The sequence below is a fragment of the Vicugna pacos genome, chromosome 6 (genome assembly GCF_048564905.1).
Source record: "Vicugna pacos chromosome 6, VicPac4, whole genome shotgun sequence".
Taxonomy (NCBI): domain Eukaryota; kingdom Metazoa; phylum Chordata; class Mammalia; order Artiodactyla; family Camelidae; genus Vicugna; species Vicugna pacos.
The window spans coordinates 3,747,944-3,767,525 of record NC_132992.1 but is presented as its reverse complement, the minus strand read 5'-3'; the positions used below and the strand labels follow the sequence as shown (position 1 = coordinate 3,767,525).

Here is a 19,582-nt window from a genome sequence, read left to right as displayed (position 1 = left end):
AGCCCAGCTGGAAAACTGCACTTCAGGAAGCTACTCCTTTCTCCTGTTGAGTCATCCACCTGCCTGCCTGAGGGCGGGCGGGGTAAGGGGAAGAATAACCAGCTGCCCTAAGACACTTCCTCGTCTTTTCACAGCCCCACCTCTGTGCTAGTCCCTGCACTTCAGGGCATGTTGCAAAGAAAGGGGAAGCGGCAGCCAAGGCTACCCAGGCTCTGGGGACTCACTCCTCCAAGGCCTGTCATTAGTATCAAGCCTGAAGGTTTAGCCCGGTAATGCCCTGGCTTTTGTTCTCATCTAGTTCCTACCTCCCCCAGATCACATACAGCCACATACTGTCAGAGGCAGAGGGGGCCTCTGAACTGAGCTAGTTGACACATCTTCATTTTATACAGGAAGCAGCAAATCCAGAGGGGAAATGACTTTCGAAGGCCACCTCGTGCGTAGGATTTGAACTCACCAAAAGACCATGAGGCTCACACTATTGTCTGGTTAAGGCGAATATTTCACTTACGGGGAAAACCTAGGCACCAAACGTCCATTTGTTTCCCAGCCTACTACTACTATTAGGAGGCCACACTGCCCTTTCTCTTCCTGGGCCCTAAGGTCTCATCCTTCTCTTGACTGAGAGACAGGGATCGGGGAGAGGAAAGGGGAGATCTCAGGATCAAAAGGAGAACCACACTGGCTGCGAAAAGTTTTCAGGGTGTCAGTGGGTTCCTGATTACCTTGGAAGCCAAGGTTACTGCAAGGAGAGACTTGGAGGTTGGATTAGCAGGGAGCATACAGGTGGGGAAAGTGGCAGCAACAATGGGATTTCAGGATCATGAAGGTGATGGAGAGTAGTGGGGGGGATTCCTCTATAGCACTTGGAAATGCCTCACAGATAAGTGTCGACATGAGGCCGTTTGCTGCAGAATTATTGTGCTGGGGGGTGAGAGGAAGATAGATGGCAAGATGTTCAGAGTAGAATGGGGTTAGCACAGCAGGGTGAGTGGTCTCACGCAGGCTCCGGGATGATAGTGGGTGGAGGTCTTCAGGAAGTAATGGGGGGAAGAGGGGGGACTAACTGGAGTAAGACTTGAAAGAGCTGGAAAGGGCCTTAGCGATGGTGCTAGTCCAGCCCAGTGCTCCTAGTGCAGGAAGAAACCAAGACCCAGAAAACTGTGACCTAGTGGGTGGCACACAGCAAGAACCAGGACCAGAACCCAAATCTTTTAACTCCCAGGCCTGGCTCTTTCTCACTGAGTTCAGAAAACACTGAGACTCTTAACTCTTGGTAGTTATGATTTGGTTTGGCCCAGTAGTTTTAGGAAATAATTCTGGTACAAACTAGTTTATTAAGTGTTTATTTGGGGAGTTGAACCAGTTAGTGGGGTTTAGTCCATGTCTCTGAGAAGTATTTCTGTCAAGTTCTGAACTGTGACATTCCATTCTCCTTTTGGTCTGATTTGTTGGTCACCAGCAACTGCCGGTACATTTACCTACACAGCCCTCCCTCCTTTCTCTCTGAAGGATGATTATAGCCAGAGTGGTGAAACGAAATCTGGCTGCTAGCCTGCTAGGCCGTCCCTGCACTCAGAGGCTCAGATGTTGTGATCCCACAAAACGGGAATGAATGACGCCAAGGCGGAGACACTGCTGTCCTTAGCTTTGTTTTACATTTATGGCTGCGAGTCTGAAAGCAGCTGCTCTCCTCACAACGCAGGACAGCAGAGTGCACAGGGAAGTTGTGTGCTCCTTTGGTGAGGCGTCTGGGCCTGTCCGGGCTTATTCACGCTTGCATCACGCACACTCTCAGGGCCTTTCTGACCAATCCCTGTGCCTCTTTGAGAAGAAACTGAGGTCCCAGGTCATAGTGATAAAACAGTATAGTTGTCTTTGCTGTTGGTTAGCCTCATCTACTGGAATGGTGTTGGCCTTTATTTGGACGGGTTAAATCAAAACTAACACAAAATGGCCACAGTGATGCTCCCAAGGGTGTAGTACCCTCTGGCTGGCCAGGAGCCTGCGGGCGACCTCCTGGCCTCACATTGTTCTCCTGGACCATGCACATCCTAACAGGCGCTGATGGGGGCTTGGCCTTCCTGCTGTCTTGTTCAGCACACAGTTCTCACCACCACCCTCCCCTGGCTCACCCCCACTTCTAATAACCACCCCACCGAGGGCTGTAGATGACTAGCTCTCCTTGGTTAGGAAGTGGTCTTACGTGTTCTAAGGGTAAGTCTAGACCGGAATGGGAAATCTGAGTCAGTCTAGACCAGTGGTTCCTAAGTGTCAGTTGGGTGACTTGCTACATGAGGATACCCTGAGGCACTCTCCAGGCAGTTCTGGTGCACAGCTAGATTTAGGATATCTACTGGGGTTGTTGATACCAGTTGTATCTTTCAGTTTGGCTGAGACTCTTTTAAATAGACCTCAGAGACAAAAGGACAGCTCTGTTACATTAGTACAACCCTTTACAATATGCAAAAACGGCTCCCCCCTGTGATTTTATCGGACACAGGATAACCTTTTAGACCACAGGACAGGGATGATTACCCCAGCCTTGCAGGTGAGGAAACTGGGCCTTGGAGAGGTTGGTCACAGTTAATAAGTGACATAATTTTCAAAGCCACCTGTTTCACACGTTATGTCATTTAAACCTAGGGCCTAAGCCCAGGACAAGACCTAACCTTTCACCTTTGGTTTCACCTGTACGCTTCCTAGAAGGATGATCCGTCTTACAGTTCCCGTGTGTTAGGGATTAGTCCTGGCTTCCTCGCTCTCTGGGATAGAGATCTCGTCAGGGTGGAGTGTCATACAATATTAACATTAGGTATCATTTTCATTCCTCGTGCCCCAGAAGCCAGCAGGTGCAGGTTGGTGTTCCTCGCCAGCGCAATGACAGGAGCCCTCTGGGGCAGGTAGATTGACTTTATTTCAGATTTTATAATCAATTTAACTGGTACTAATTCGTTGGATAATGGTGTTTTACATTTCCGAAGACGTTTAGTTGGCATGTATAAAAAAGCCCACAAGCGTTTGCTAAGCAGGTGCAACTGAAATCAAAAGATGAAATCATCATTATTATGATTGCTTCCCATGGGCAGAGCTACCCCGCAGCCCCAGGTCCTGTGGTCTTTTAACTATTTTGGTGGGTGGGGGAAGAGATGCTCTGTTTGTCTCTGGTAGAATTCCTGGCCATTTCAGATCTGTCCTCTTTATCTTGCTAAGCCCTTTCTAATGGGACGTCAGGATTGGATACTCTACCTTTGAAGCCTTTGTCCATAATGTATGTGTTCTGACGTCTATCCATTCCACAAGCACCTGCATAAAAATAGTACAAGGAAAGAAAAATATGCTGTGAGTGAGGCACTTAAGCTGCATGTGTTCTTGCTGTATTTCACTTTCTCCCCTACCCCGGAAATACACAGTTCTTTAATGCTAGAAAATTATTCTGGGCTTAATCTGCTCTAAATCATTTCGACCATACAGGAATTCCTTAAAAGCTCCTAAGCATTAGGGGTGAGCTACAGCACCCCCTGACATATTTAGCAATCCTGTTCTTCAACCTTCACTCTGAGGGAGTTTCTTCCAGGAGGTGATCAAAAGCAGTACTGGTGCCACCTACAGTCACTGTGGGTGAAGTTCCAGGCTCCAGACATACAGGATACAGAATGAATCAGAACCAGTTCTTAGCTTGGGGGATGGGTTTGTGACATTCCAAATTCCAGGTCTGTTGGATTTGGGAATGGGGTTGAAGACTGTTTCTCACCTCTTAGCTCTGGTCCCAACTCCTCCCTTCTGGATCCGAAGCTCAGCTGAGGGGAGCCAGAGGGAGGTGGACTGGTAGCTGAGGTTCTTGATTTTTTTAGTCATCTCTGTAGGATGGGTAGTCATTCCCATCCACCGTCAGCTCTCCTAGTTAACTACCCCCGCTGTCCTGCCTGGGGTTTTTTGGGGAGGACCATGTGCACATAGTTGAGAGTTGTCTTTGAACAGTATTACCAGTGTTTTTCAGTCCCAAGGATTTCTTTTTTCCCTTTCGGCTGAAACACTTCATCCTAGGCTCCCACAATGCATGGTCCTGAGCCTCACAGCCAGAGGCAGGAAGGACATAAAGCTTCAGGGACCAAGCTCAGGTTCTTTGCTGCTAGTGATCCCAGAAAAGAAATGATCTGACATTTTTAGTTTGGGACAGTAATGACTTGGGCTCACAAAGCCCCACCCCCCACCCCCAGCTTTTAACTGAGGATGCAGTATCAGGCAAGGCATGCAGCAAGCGCTTACTAAAGTACAGCTTGACTCCACTTGACTCTTCCCAGTTTCTGGCACTGAAGCCCAACCCGTGGCTGTTTAGATACTTCCTCGTACCTCCTCGGTATAATAAGATTCCTTAGTTGAATTTGCAGGAGTCTATTCCTATCTCCCTGCCTTCCACACATGACTGAGTGATAGAGCAGAACCAGGTCCAAGTTTTTCTCAAGTTTGCTCTTCCTCTAAAGGGCCTAGGTACGTGACTGTGACCATCTGTATCCCTGGCACCAGTTCAGCACTTTATACCAGACCCGGGCTTCCTTTGCCCTCCCTGAGGGAGCAAGACTAGGCTGTTGTTAACTTTGCTCCTTTTTATAGAGCAGGAAGTAGGCTCAAAGCAGGGCAGTGATTTGTCTGAGGCCACACTTAAGTGAGAAGTTGAGTTGCAACTAGAACCCAGATGTCCCCAAGTATTCTCTCCCATTGGCTGCCAGCCTGCCGGAGTGTAAGCCAAAAAAATGACAGTGTGGTGAGGCTCTGGCTACAGTGGTTGACGAGTGAGATCGCAAAGCAGGGAGAAATCTGAGCTGAGCCCAGAGGATGCTCCCATGTGGAAGAGGTACAGGGTGGTGGTCGTGTGTGTGTGTGTGTATAGTGGGGTTGTATTTGGTGGAGTTACTGAATGTCCTCGGCCCTGCTCGGGGTTCACAGCCAAGAGCACAGCCTCCTGGGTATAAGCCCAGGGTTTTGGCAGCCCATGGCTGCTTAGCAGGTAGATGAATTCAGACCCTTCACTCTTCACAGTGCTACTGGACCCAGGGACCCGCAGGGGTTGGAAGAGCTGCGTTTCACTTGAGCTGTGGAAACCAGCTAGAGCCTGAATTCAGGCCCAGGTTGTCAGTGTGCCCTCTAGGGCAGGGCTACTTTGTATCAAGGCCGAATTCTCTGTTCGTTCACTGCACTCATACCTATGGCACCTACTTCTGTAACTCCTACCCCCATCCTTCCCTAGCAGGACTAATTTCCAAGTCTCCTTTTTGGATCTTTCCCCAGCTAGCAGGTTTGCGCCTAATATATGAGCACAGAGGATGTCAGCTGACACACCCTGCCTCAGCCTCTCTAGAGCCCTGTTGGGCAGCCCCACCCTATGATCTGGGGGTCTCTCTCCTAGGGGACACAGGGCTTTTTGGCCAAAGAGCCAACTCTGTCATCCATATCCATGCCATCCCCAGGTCATCTCTCGATGCTTTTGGATTGTATCCTGTGGTCTGTGGAGAGTACAGTTATGTTGTGTTCCCTTCACGTAATATTAGTTGCGGTTTGTCTATATCCACTGACCATGATAGGAGGAGAAGGAGTGACCGAGGGGGACCAGACAGGTTTCCTTCTTCAGGTGGGGAATTGGGCTTGTAAATTAATCATGCCGGAGGGAGCGGGGCTCAACAGGGAGAGTTCTGGGACCATCGGGGGGGGGGGTCGGGGGATAGGAACGGGGGTTAGGGTAGGTGCTGGGTCTGGTCTGATATGACAGCCTCGGGGGCCCAAGGGGTAGTGGGTAGGGCTGGGAGTCTAACCTGGTGAGTGTAGCTCAGCGGGGTGGCTGAAGTGCCTAAGTTCAATGTAGAAGTCCTCGGGCGGGTACCTGGCTTCCAGGGCACTGATCTGGAAATGGGAGTCTAGTGAGAGGAATGACAGGGAGGAGCCATTATTCCCAGGGCCCTGGTATGGCGGGGGCAGCAAGGTGCAGAGTACAAGGGGCCGCGGGCAGGAAGGTCAGGGTGGGGCAGGCTGGAAGGAATTAGGGCTTCTATATGTAGCATCCAAAGGAGCTAGGGCCAGAAGGGCTAGGGGGATTTGCTAGAGCTGAGGCCACTGGCCTTGCTACCCCTCATCCCCACCCCTCACCCTCATCCCCACCCCCATCCCCCACAGGAATTGGTGTCCGTGAGGGCAGTGGGGCAGAAGGAAGAAACCCTTGAAAGGGGCACCTTGGTAGGGCCTGGCTCAGGCAGGGGTCCGTTTCCCAGGTGGTGAGTGCATCTTTTGCCTCCATCTGGAATCCCCACATCTGGGCCCTAGCTCTCTCCCTGGTAGTCCCTGGGTCATAGCCACCTTCTCCCTATCCCCTAATACAGGGATGAAAGGTGTGCTGGGCTTCATTTGCTTGTGAGAACTGAAATAGGGGCTTGGGTTTCCTCCCCACACCCCTTCTCCCTGGGGGGAACCATGCTCAAGATTCCTCTACTCACTGTCTCCCTTGCAGCTGGGACAGGGCCCCCGTCAATATGGGAGAAGGAGAAGAGGGTGGGACACGATGGCGGAGGACCAGACTCAAACCACTACTGACCTAACACGTTCACATAGCTGTAGGGGGTCCAGCCTGCCATGTCTCTGTCAAGGGACTTGTTACTGAGCTGTTTGGAGAGTAGGAGAGCGAGTTAATACCTAGTGCCCTTGTGATGCCCCTGCCCCACTTTGCTTTGCCCAGCCTCAAGCACCCACCCCTGTGGGAAGCGGTGGGGAGGAGGCGGCAGCGGCTTACTTATACCCAGGACAGAGATCTCCTTCCACAGGCTTTGGGACTGATTGATTCATTTCTGGTGTCTGCCAGAACTAGCTTGAGGCAAGCTGGGGGAAGCAGGTCAGCTGGGTGGGGGCAGGAGACAGGGCGCTGGGAGCACCTAGCAGCAACATGCGGTCATCTCCAGCACAGAGGGAGGTGCTGAGGCTGCCTGTCACACTGTCACATCCCTGTCATCTCTGCCACCTGAGCTGAGTATGAGTGTCTCCCTTTCGTGTGACCAAGGGAAAGCTTCAGGGTAGGGTGTGCTTATGGTGTAACCCTTCCTCTTGCTGCATTCCCACAGCCACCTTCATGAGGCAAGGATGGTTGTCGTCATTTCAGAGTTGGGACCTGAGTCCTGCTTGTGAGCCCTGCACATGGGCACACATGGAGTTGATGGCAGAGCTGGGTCTGCAGCTCAGGTCTTAGCTCCTAGACCCATGTCTTTTCCATGTTGTCACAGCTGCCTGCCTCTGCTGTAAATGCCCCATCTGCTGGGCGGAGGGGTACTTGACCACACAGGGCCACTATGGGCCCTGGGGTGAGGTGAGCCAGAGGGTCACCAGTGGGCTACTCTGGAGTAAGTCCAGCCCCTTACTGAGTGAAAGAGGGTGGCTGGTGACCAAGAATAACATGGCCACAAGGGACTTTTACTCTCACCCCTGGCATCCTTTGCCTCTAACCTTCTGTAGCCTTGATAACATGGCTCTAGTTCATAAAGGGTCTCCTGGAAAACTCCTGGAATCCGTTCCCTTAGCTCCTCAGGTAAGCCTAAACCTGGGAAGCTGGGTGTGGGGCTGATGGCCACAGACTTTGCATGTGGAGCTCAGGGTGCCCTCAGGATGAGAGCTCCTTAAGAGTGGCCTTCGGGCGCTGGCTTCACTGGTGGCCCTTGGGCCCGTACGGTGTCTGTGTTATTGTTGTTAGGGCGTTCAGGGCGCATCGCCACCAGGTCTGGCAGCAGGCAGGTCTGTGGACTGACGGACATTTCCTCTGGGGCAGAGGGGGAGAAAGGCTCCCTAGAGCTGAGGCCTGGGGGCCGAAAACGACGCTCCTGCCTGTGTTCCTTGCCCAGGATGGACGTTACAGGAAGCCAGGGGTCCTGGGGCTGCTCCCCACCCCCAGCGAGGTCCTGTGTGAGTGTGTAAATACCCAGGTGGGTGTCAGCGAGCCCGCTGACCTTGTGGTCCTTGGGACTGTTCCTCATTTCTGAACCTCTCGCTCTGCCCATTGAGTCCTGCCACATCGGGGGGCTCCCTACACCTGAGTGCTGAGACATCCTTGCCCAAGAGCCCGTGACTGAGAGGACGTCCTGCCATCGCCAGTGTTAGGCTGGGAGCTGTGAGGGAAGGCCCTGTCCGAGGTGGTGCACACCTGACTTGAAGGCCTGCAGGACTCACTGTTAATGGGAACACTGGCTGTGGCAGATGTTTGGGTTCCACGTCCCTTGTGTTGGTTCTGATAACAATAAATGGTTACGGGTGTGCACGGATAACGTGGCATGCGCAGATGTAAAGGTAACAGGTGGCACCTCAGTAACAGTGGTGACACTGCTGTGCTGACTGCACACCTGGTAACGTGGCGTGATGGGTGGTGTGGTGGGTTTTTCCCCCCTTTTTTAAATTGAAGTATAGTTGACTTACAGCATTGTATTAGTTTCCAGTGTACAGCACAGTGATTCAGTTGTGTGTGTGTGTATATATGTGTGTGTGCACACAGCCATATTCTTTTTCATTACAGGTCCCTACAAGTCACTGAACATGGTTGTACATGGGCTGTACAGTAAGACCCTGTTGTGGATCTGTTGTGTACATAGCAGTCTGTATCTGCCAATCCCAAGCTCCCGGTTTATCCCTCCTGGTGGTGTGGTGTTTTGATCCCATGTGTTACTCTGTGGCAGAAGCAGTTAGATGATTATGTGTGACCGGAAGTCTACACATGATTACATGATGATCATATGGCTCGGTGACACGCAGGGTGTGGGCATATGTGTCAATACTGAGTGGCCCTGTGGGTTGGTTATGTGTGTGGTCTGCTGCTCACATGGCACTGGCTGGCTCCATCTAACCTGCTGGCCTCTGGTTACACGCTTCACATGTCTGCATGGGATCACAGGCTATGTTTATTGTATTGGCAGTTGGTTCCATACAGACCCTGGGCGAGGCTGTGATGGTGCAGTTTCTTCCTGGGCAGAGGTGAGGGCTCAATGGGAAGACAGTGGATGGGGGCTGGGGAGTCAGGGGCCCGGTACCTTGGTGGGGCTGTTCCTGTCCAGAGTGCTGGCCTGGCTGGTGGCAGGCCCCCCGCACGCCAGTGCGTGGTAGCTGGAATTGGAAAAGCACTGGGCGTGGCTGCTACTTTGAGACAAATCTGGGAAGAGAACAAGGTGCCACATACCATCATACCCCTGCCCCCGGCATGAGACAACCCCCAAATGAATGCTTGGGCCGCTTTGAGAGTGTTCTGCAAAGAGGGGCAGCCAAGTCCCCATCCCCCAAGCTTCCTGCCATCCACTGCTCCCCTGGGACTCTCTCGAGCCTGATTTGCCCCTTTCCCTGTGTGGCCCTCCTTGCAGCATGCAGGTTGGGCTTGCCAGTGTGGAGGTGGTACCAGATGAGAAGTGTTGGTTTGACAGCCTAAGATATCCCTGAGCCATTGTGTCAGGCTGTGCTGAGACTCTCCCGCCTCCCCCAGGTTCGGACCCCGGTAGTGAGGCTGTAAAGAGAATCCCACTCCTCTTGGCCCCAGCCCTGCCCTCCTGCAGATTCCAGGATCTGCGCCCCGGGCTGGGGAATTCCGGTGGAATGGCATGGGGAAACCCGGCCAGCCTGGCTTGTTAGAGTCACAGAAGAAAACCCCCAAGTCTTCTCTGTGAGCTTTGGGATTTCATCAGGGGAGATGCTTTGGCTGAAACCCAGGGAGGCGTGCAGGCCAGGAACCTTGAAGGCAGGGTCTGCACCCAGGCTGCCCATCTGCCCCGCAGCCCTAGCACAGAGCTGGGCGGTAGTGGGCAACACTTAGCAAGAACGGGCTCACGTGATCTTGGTTTTCTAAGTCCAGGGTGCAGGAGGCTGCAAGTCAGCCGTGAGCTATGGAGCCAGCTAGACAGAGCTGCCAGCCTACCCTCCCTGTGGGCAGTTTCAGAGCATTTTGACCTCTTCTGCTTAATGAAATGTGAAGCAAAAAGCCTTATTTCTAAGGCAGCAGTGCAGGGTTCAGGGGAGAGGAAGGATGTGGCCCAAGAGCCCCATCCCCACCCACCTCAGACTCCCAGATAGAATAAATGCCCATTGGAGTTGTCACCACATTTGTGGTCGCACTGGGTTCCAGCAGGCCTGGTCCGAGGGACACTGTCCAAATGTTCAGACTGCCCCTAGTCAGGCACTGTCCCCTTCCACTGTTTGATTAGGTCCCTCCCAACTGTGAGAACTGGGAGGGAGGGCTGCTCTGAGGCTTTCACCAAGGAAGCAAAAAAATGGGACAGGGCCTGGACACGGCCCCAAGGCCGGTTTCCTGATGTGACACAGGCATCGGACTGGGAGAGGTTCCCGGAGCTCTTAAAGTGACTGCTAAGTGTGGGTGCTCCTGCGGCTGAAGCCTGGGGAGAAGGATCAGGGGCTCTGGGCAGTGGAAGGAGGCACCGAACCATAGCTGTGCAGAGCTGAGCGCCCCAGAAATGAGACCCCCACGTGTAGGCATAGACCCTCATCTACCTTCCTGAAGTAAGCCCCTGCTCCCCACCCCTATTACCTCTCTAGGGGAGTCCCAGCAGCCAGCCCCCGCAGCCAGCCCTGCAGGCATGCCCTTCACCAGGAAACCCGGGTGTCCCAGGAATACCATGCAGCTCCTCCTGGGGGGGGGTGTGGAGGGAGGGGAGGGGGCACGCTGGGGGCACAGCCCTTACCTGAGAGGGAGTAGTCAGTGCTGGTCATCCTCATGGCAGGTGTGTAGGAGACGCGGGGAGCCAGGTCCCGGCCCTTCTCTTTTTGGCGCCACCGGCGCCAGGCGAACAGGCCCAGCAACACCACAATGAGGACCAGCAGGAGGACGATGCCCGTGACGGCACCCACCGAGTGCCGCTCCGCACCCAGCGCTGGGCTGATCTTGGTGTAGGGATTCAGCTCCTCCATCATGAGGGCAGCTGCGGGCGGAGGCAGGGGCTGAGCCTGGGGCAGGCCTGCTTGCTCTCCAGGTCTCCTCAGCCTGGGGAGCAGACCCGCATTCTGGCCTTGGCCCTGTCCTCCAGTCTCTGTGCGATCCCAGCCCTCACGTGCCTGTCCTCAACTGCCTAAAGTGGGTGAAGTCCCAGGTCTGCCAAGGAGCAAATGTGGTCATGGATGGGAGACAACATAATGAATGTTTGATGAGTATTTCACTCTAGTCTAAGAATGAGTTATAGATATTAACTCATTGGGAAATAGCTTCCTAGCAGCCCTATAAGGGCTGTTTATAAGTCCTTTAAGAAATAAAGACTATTTAACTATTTCCCTTTCATAGCTGAGGAAACCGAGTCACTGAAAGTTTAGGGACCTGGCCCAAATCACACAACCAGTAACTGGGAGAGAGGTGTTTCTCAGGAGTCAGGAAAAACTGGACATGGCCCTTCTCCCCGCCTACCAGCTGTGTGATTCAGAGCCTCGGCCTGTAACATGGGGACAGTGATCCCACCGTGAGCGCCATATGACAGACTGGCAACGAAAGCTGTGAGTGCTGTACCAGGGTGCCCAGGACTGCTGCTCGTAAAACCCCTCTCGATGGTACATGTGTGGGCTGTCCCTCACCCCTCACCTCCTAGAACCAACAGCAGAAACCGCTCATCGGGCGCTCACTGTGCGCCAAGCACTGTGCTGAGTCCTTTACTCACATCTCAGCCTGGCCCTCACGACCGCACTATGGAGTCTTGTCTGCCTGGAGCCCTGGGCTCCTGGTTGAGCCCCTTGGGTCTGCCCGCTTTGCGTGTGGAGTTAACGAGTCCAGCCAAAGGAAATGACCTGCCCAAGGACACCTAGCAGGTCATGGCAGAACCAGGATTCGGTAGATCTCCCAGCCCGGTCTGCTGACCTTTCCACAGCACTAGCTTGTGGTTACCCTTGCGTGGCTCACAAAACTTGCCAAGGATGAGAACAGCGAAGCTGTGCCTAGGAGGCTGCCTGTTCCACCTGCCTCTCCAGTGCCTGGAGCCTCCCCCTCCCACCCCACTCCATTCCCACTCTCCTCCCAAATGTGAATAAAGGGATGTCACAAAGTGTCTTCCTAAAATTCAGTTGGTCCCGTTGGAATCTCCCTAGAGCCTGCGTCCACGGGGCCCTTCACACAGCCCCGTTCCCTCAGGGACCCTGCCATCTGTGTATTACCTTGGTCACATCTGATCCCTTTGAATCCAGAGCTGCAGTAGCAGGTGCCCGTAACGTGGTCACAGGTGGCATTGTTCATGCACTCACATAGCTGCTGACACCCGTAGCCAAAGGTTCCTGGGGCACATCCTGTGTAGCATGAGGAAGAGCTGGAGTAAACTGTGAGGTGCACCCACTCTCTACCCTTCCCATCCCATATGTGGGCAGCTGTGACAATTCGTTCTGCCTCAGAATAAAGCCTCTCTCTCTGTTTAATACTTGGAGTAGACAGAACACCTATAGCCCTGAGTTGGGACACCCACCCTACCTCCTCACCTGATTGATATTTATTGCAGCATCTTCCACATGCCAGACCCTGAGGTGGGAGCCACAGGGTCTTCAAAGAAGAATCAAACAAGATCTACCTCCCTCTACTCCCTCACTACCCTCCACCCACCCCAGGCCTCTGCCTTAACATCCCCCATCCCAACCCCAACTGGAGGAGAAACTCTTCAAAACCCAGCGGAGACCTGACCTAACGTTTTTCTCCTTGGGAGTTGCTCTGAAAATCAAGGGAGCAGGGGATGCAGGGCCCTGATGGGTGGACCTAGAAGGGGGAGGCCTTCCCTGCAGGAGGCTGAGGGCTGGCATTGACACCCAGGATCAGGGGTCGGGACGGCTTACTCTGCTCACAGTGTCGCCCGGTGAAGCCCGTGCGGCAGGTGCACTTGCCGCTGATGTGGTCACAGCTGGCGCCGTTCTGACACTGGCACACGCGCCCACAGTCCTTCCCATAAAACGCTGCTGGGCAGCCTGGAGAAACAGGGTGGGGGCAACTGCGGAGTTGCAGCTGGGACCCAACCTGTGTCCAGCCCCCTCCTTTTCTCTGAACACAGGATGAGGACTAGTGAGGCCCTGCACCGTAATGTCTCCCTGCTCTGAACCCTCACGCTGAATGGGTAGGGGGTGGGGTGGGGAGTCCTTTGGACAAGGTGCCTTGAAACCAAAGGCCAGGCTGGTGCCTCCTTGCTGTGCAGCCATTTCTGGGCCTCCTGTCCAAGGAGAGTCTGGTCTCGGTGATCGCTGGGGCACCTTACAGCCCTGACCTTCTAGGACTTTGGGTCCATCAATCCCCTGAATATAGCCAGGCTTCTCGGTCCCAGGGGTGAGAGGGAGGGTGGTTAGCTCCCAGCCCTGGGCTCCACTTCCTCCCTCCCTCCACCACAGGCCCAGACGATGCCCACGGCAGCCAGCAGGCCGCAGCATGGGATTCCAAATAGCTGGAAGGCTGGGAGGCGGGGCTTACGCTGCGTGCAGAAGAGTCCGGTCCAACCAGGGGTGCAGTGGCAGGCCCCATCCTCGGCGCTACAGCTCGCCCCGTTGTGGCAGCTGCATGTGTGGAAGCAGGCGGGGCCCCAGAACCCAGGTGGGCAAGCTGGGGGTGGGTGGGATGCAGAGGGTGGGGGCAAGGCAGAGAGGGGCAGACGGAAAGGGAGGGAGAGGAAGGGGGAGGGCTGTCAGAGCCAAGACGCCAGGATGTGCCCGGGTGGCATTTCCTGGCTTTTGGGGGCCTTAGCCACCGTTCCCAGAATTCTTCCACTCACCTCTTGGCCCAGTCACCCAGATTCCCATTTAGCCCAGATTCTCTGCCCACTCTCCCAGCTCTCAGGGCTTCTGAACCTTCCGTCTCAGGAGACTTGACTGTGATTTGGAGCATGTGGGCGTGTGTGAGGAAAACTGTAAACACTGTGGTTTATGGTGCGAATACTGTGTGTGCTAACTTCCCCGCAAATATGGGGACCTTCCCAGGGTAGGGACTCTCCTCTTTCAGCTAGTGAGCTCCCTGCGGGTGGCATCCCTGTCTCCTCCATCAGAACAGAAGTGCCTTCAGGCCGCGCCATCTACCTGGGACCTACCCACGGACACTGGCTGGGTCTTACCCATCAGCCAAGACCTTCACAGGGCAGAGGTTGGGTCTCTACCCTTAGACTGGTGGGGATGGGTGTCCCTGTCACCTCCATATCAGATTGGGTGCATCTTACAGGAACAGCCCCTACAATGCCCTGTCTAGGCCTGTGGTGCCCAGGACGTCATTCACATGAATCACCCAGAGGACGTCCTCGCTCCTCTGAAGTGACTGCCCTGGCTTCACCTCACTTCCCTGCTCCCTCTTCCTCCCCATCCAACTTCGGGGCTACTCCTTGCTCAGGTGCGAGGAGTATTAACACCCAGCAGTAATAGTGTTCATGATACTACCAATAATGTCCGTATCTTTAATACTAGCAGTTCATAATGCCAGTGATCAGTCCTAATAATTCATCATGTTAGCTGTAGAGGCTGAGTGGAACCCAGGTGGGCATTCCTATCTGCAGAAGGAGACTTCAGCCCTGGGAGGTGAAAGCACCAGGGGCAGAGAGGTTCTGGGCGTTTCAGGGAGTGAGTGTTTCTGGGCCTGACCCAGGGTTGGGGGTTCCTAGGGGACATTCCCAGGGGGGCAGCAGCTTACCCTGTGAGCAGTCCTTGCCAATCCACCCGGGGAAGCACTGGCAGGAGCCATCGATGGGGCTGCAGGTCCCGTTGTTGGCACAGGAGCAGAGCTGGGCACAGTCCTGCCCAAAGTGCCCTCCAGCACACACTGTGGGCACAGGACAGCCTGGCACCCACCCTCCCACCTGTACTCCTCAGGCCACCCCCACAGCCGCACCCGAGAAGTTCCCAGGCCGCAGCCATGGCCCCCTGGGGGCACAGATCTGGGTGGGAACCGCTCACCTCAGCATCCCTACCACCCTTCTCTGGTTCCACGTCAGTGAGCTCCCTGTCTTGTGTCCAGAGCCGCATTCTTTCAGAAGCTCTATTATAGATGCCCAGACAGGAACAGACTGAGGCCCAGAGGGGCAGCGTCACTTGACTTAGGTCTCACGGACAGAAGTGGTCAGGCTGGGAATCCCCCTCCTGCACTCTCAGTCTAGGGCTCCCTGCACTGCCCCACAGCCTGTGTTCCATTCCCACCCCTTTGTCAGCATCACTGACCCCACAGCCACGAGTGCAGAGACCACTTATAGGGGAGGGAGAGGGACAGGTGCAGGGGGCAGGTCTGTCTGCAGGCAGACGGCTAGAGGACCATTCTGAATGTCTGTCCTTTTCCACCTGTTTCCTCTGTCTCTCCAAATCCAGCCTGTTCCTCGACCCTCAGCTCAGTCCCCTCCTCCTCGGTGGACCTCCTGGGTCCACAAGGTGCTCTCTTCCACTGAGCTCCTGTGGTATTTCCACTTTGAGTCACTTGTAGGATTTGGGTCCCAGCCCCTCCTGGAGGAGTCAGTCCTTGGTCCTTGGAGGAAGGGCTGGTTTCCTCCACCAAGCTGCACGCTCCTTTAGGACTCTGTGTGAGCATTCACTGAGCACCCACCTCTCACTTCCCCTGCAGTCCATCCTCCACCTGCTTCCTACAGCCTGAGCTCTCTAAAGCACAGCTCTTTTCGAGGCATTGCTGTGCCCTCTCAAACATCCTCAATGGCTCCCTGTTGCCTCAGAAAAAAATCTGAATTCTAGCGATCAGCATGTAAACCTACCTCACCCAGACACATGAGCCATTGGACCACACACCACTTTCTTCCTCTGGGCCTTCACTCCAGCTGTTCCCTCCCAGAATTTCCCTGAGCCTCATGTCCAGCTGCAGAAGTCCTATCCTGCCTGCAAGATTCATCTTCAGTGCCACCTCCCTGAAGATCGTTCTGTAGTAGGCAGCTAGGCCTTCAGGATCAATTCTCTTCTTCCTTAGAAGCTCAGTTTCAACTGGGCTTGTGGCCACCTGCACAGCTGGGTATGCCCATGTGACTACATTATGACCAATGGAAGGTGGAAATGCGTGTCTTTATTTGCCCGCTCCTCCTTATTGAAGGGTAATGTGGATTATGGATGAGAACTGTGGGCAAGATGGCTGGAGCTCAAGCAGCTATCTTTTACCAGAGGTGGAAGCCACGTGCTGAGGATGGCAGAACAACAAGATAGAAGGAGTCTGGGTTCCTGGCATCTTTGTAAGCTACCCTACCACTCCCCAGTGGCTTGCTTCTGGATCCTTCCTTTCTCCCCTCCCTTCCTCCTTTCCTTTCTTTCTCTTTTGAATGTGTGAGGGAAACAAAGCTTGTCACTTTCCAGCCAATTATTTTGGGCTTTTATGTCGCTTATAACTGAACTTAACCCTGACAGAGTCACGCCTCGTCTCTGTTCTGGGAGGCTATGTCCCTGTTTGAGCTCCCAGGACCCTATATTAGTTTCTTCCCTGGTCTGTTACTGTGGCTTGTGAGCCCTTTCAGGCTAGACCTGGGTTCTGCCCATGTTTGTATCCCCCACAACACCTGGAGAAACTACAGGTGCTTCAGGCATGGTGGCTGAATATGCAGAAATCAACTGCTGCCCCTTCCCGCCTCCCACTGACTCCCAGGTTCTGCTGGGAAAGGCTGAGCTCCAAATATCCCCCTCCAGATCACAGGCTCTGTGAGGGCAAGGACCTTGGCTCTCTTATTCTCTATTGTGTCTGAGTATCCAGCACAGTGTACAACATACAGCAAACACTCAGGAAATGTTCCAAAATGGCCAAGATCTGCCCCAGGAGAAGTGACCTTCCAGGGGGTTCTGCTGGAATCAGTGACTCCCTGTCTCTTCAAGCTCCTCTCCGTTCAACACGCTCCCCGCAAAGCCCACTTCCGGCAAGTCCTACGCCCTCAGCGATGGCCTCCTTGCACCCCTGTCACGGGGGAGGGAGTCCTTGAATCCCTGAGAGCCTCGTTTGGCTGAGTCACACAAAGGATCACGGGGAGGTGCTGCTTCCTGAAGAAGAGCGACTTCCCCAGGGCCCACGTAAAGTTTGGGCTGGCACCACTCTATGCCACACTGCCTCATACTGCCAGCCTTCCCCAGCTGGACTGTGGGCACCTGGTACTAGGATCTGTGCCCACTCTGTGCCTCTCCTGGACGTGATTAGCGGTTGGGACAAACAAAGGCAGCCCGGTACACCAGGCTCTCCAGTCTGAAGCCTTGGGTCTGGGTGCTAGTTTTACTTATGCATTCAACAAACACTTCTATGGCATGTTTGGGCACCACCCTGTTCAAAGTGCGTCCCAAATATTAGTTCCACTAACCTTGTAATACTCTCATCTATTTTCATTATTACTCCCATTATTAACTCTACTTCACATACAAGGAGACTAAGGCACTGAGAGGTTAAGTAATCGCCCACGATCACACAGCTAGGAAGTCCTGCCACTTATTGGCTAAGTACCTTTGAGCAAACCACATCACCCCTCTCAGTTTCTGTTTCCTCATCTTTGAATTGGGGATAATCACCCTCATCCACTGGCCTTGGGCTGGGTTAATAGCTACGGGTACCCTGGCTGATTGCTCCCCGTCCAGCAAAAACCTTAGCTCCTTCCAGGGCAGGTCCACTGCCAGGAGAATGACAGGCATCTCACCTGAAAAGCAGGGCACCCAGCATCCTCTTCCCTGCCTCTGGGAGGTACATGATTTGGGGAAACCAGCCCTTCGTCCTGGCCCTCCAGGGAGAGTGGGGTGCCAGAAATGCTCCGCTGACCCCCACCCCCAAAACCAACTCTGAGCTTCTCTACCAAGACAGTGTTCTCTGAAGTCTCGCTCACATCCACAGAGCTGACAAATTCACCCACAGAGCTGCTAATGTGATCAGTCTAATACATTAATTGGTTGCCCTCTTAGCTGAATCAAGAGTGAGGCAAAGAGAAGGGCTTGTGGAGAGAAGGGGGAGCTGCTGAAAAGAAAACATCTGGTTATATTTAATCTATGTTTAATGATTCTGCATAAGCAGTGTCTGTAATTTGTAACTCGATGAAAAGCCGGTCATTAGAAAGTGTCAGTTCAATTTTTTACAAGGTTTGAGACTGAACCAGGGCAGTTGCCATTAATAGCTAACTCTATTAGATCTATATGTGGAAAATACTCATTAGGCCGGCGGGCGATAAATCAGACACTGCAGGATCTGAGAGTCACTCCTCGGGCTGCTTAGGTCCTAATTCAGACCCGACCTATCTGTATTGACGGCCGGGTCTCCGATGTTTAATAAGTAAACCTCGACGTGTCAGGCTATGATTAAACTGTCCTGGGAGGGCTGCAAGCAAATGAAACTGTCACATACGTTTCCCTGGGGCCCAAACTTCTCATGACCTCAAAGCACCATGGAGTAAACCTTCCGCTCATATATATTAACGGCCCAGACACTTACAAAAATAGCCAAGCTCAGTGGTGATCATTCATCAAAAGAATCTCGTCCCCTGGGAGGTAGTGAGTGCTCAGTGGACGTACTTAACCAGAGGCCAGATGAGACTCTTGCATAGATGACCTTGAAGTTGCTTTCAGCTCTAGTTTTACCTTCGACTGAAATCCCTTTGCTCCTTACAGGTTAAAGTGCAAATTCTGCAACCTGTCTTCAAAACTTTCCAGAAGTCCCCAGACTACATTCTCGGCCCCCCTTGCCATCCACGGCCTCTGCATCCTTCTGCCCTTCGCTATGGCTGGACAGTCATTCTGTCCACGCCTCTGTGCTTTGCTCAGGCTGTTTCCTCTGCCCGCAACGCCTTTCTTCCATCTGTGGCTTTTAGGCTAAGGCCCAGATGAAATCCCACACAGCATGGAGCCGTCCCCCAGATCCACCCTGCCCTGACCTAACTAAGCCAGGGACAGCAGTAAGCAACCGTGTGCCATGGAGCCAGCTTCCACCGTCACAACTGGTTGTTAAATATTCAGGAATGTTGCCACTGCTGTTAAACTACTGGTACCTTAGAACCAACCACAGTGGGAATATCTGTACGATGCAAATCTGCAAATGATACAAATTGGGCCTTTTCTTTCCCACAGGGAGCCAGCTGAGCAGCACACCAACGCCCCTCCTGTTGAGTAGAAGAGGTTGGCTGGAGTTGGCGTTGTGGATTCTGCAGCTGAGACAGGAAAGCATGTGGCGAGGGATTAGTGATGTTGGCCTCGGTGTGAGGAGAGAGGGGCTGGGAAGCTGCCATCTGCGGAGAAGCCAGAACCGTCTCCTCTGGGCTCCCACAGCATACCCTGCCTTTCCCACCCTGCGCTCAGCACAAGCCATCTGGGGCCATTTCGTATGCGGACTTCACCTACGCTTGTTTCATTTTTTATCCGTTTAGACTGAGCTTTGGAGTCAGAATTCATTTCTCAGCTCTGCCAGTTGCTAGCTGTGAGACCATGGAGAAGTCATTTAACCTCTTTGAGCCTCTTCCTTCAAATGCATAATAATTTTGTCTCACGCCCCGTGGTGTCTAATTCTCAGAAAGGTAGGTCCAAGCCCTGCACAGGCAAGGAGCTGCCTCCTCAGCGTACAATGGGAACCCCAAACCTTCCTCCCCTGCCACTTCCCTCTCGGGACTCCTCCCCTCCCAGGCCCACGCCTTCCTCCTGG

General features: G+C 53.6%; 1 protein-coding gene and 1 long non-coding RNA gene across 2 annotated transcripts in view; one reads left to right on the top strand and one right to left on the bottom strand.

Moving 5' to 3' along the window:
* The window catches only part of MEGF11 (multiple EGF like domains 11), a 332,515-nt gene that overhangs the window by 4,026 nt on the left and 308,907 nt on the right, over positions 1-19,582 (bottom strand). Inside the window, exons 16-24 of the mRNA XM_072962208.1 lie at positions 14,639-14,767; positions 13,439-13,567; positions 12,817-12,945; positions 12,154-12,282; positions 10,704-10,940; positions 9,051-9,169; positions 6,584-6,650; positions 5,811-5,912; positions 3,250-3,306 (exon numbers count right to left, since the gene is read on the bottom strand). Coding sequence (XP_072818309.1) covers positions 3,250-3,306; positions 5,811-5,912; positions 6,584-6,650; positions 9,051-9,169; positions 10,704-10,940; positions 12,154-12,282; positions 12,817-12,945; positions 13,439-13,567; positions 14,639-14,767 — 1,098 coding nt within the window. The remainder of the gene's footprint in view (positions 1-3,249; positions 3,307-5,810; positions 5,913-6,583; positions 6,651-9,050; positions 9,170-10,703; positions 10,941-12,153; positions 12,283-12,816; positions 12,946-13,438; positions 13,568-14,638; positions 14,768-19,582) is intronic.
* Positions 4,632-19,432, top strand: LOC140696760 (uncharacterized). The gene is made up of 2 exons (XR_012073240.1): positions 4,632-4,855; positions 19,015-19,432. It is a non-coding gene; the product is annotated as an uncharacterized lncRNA (long non-coding RNA).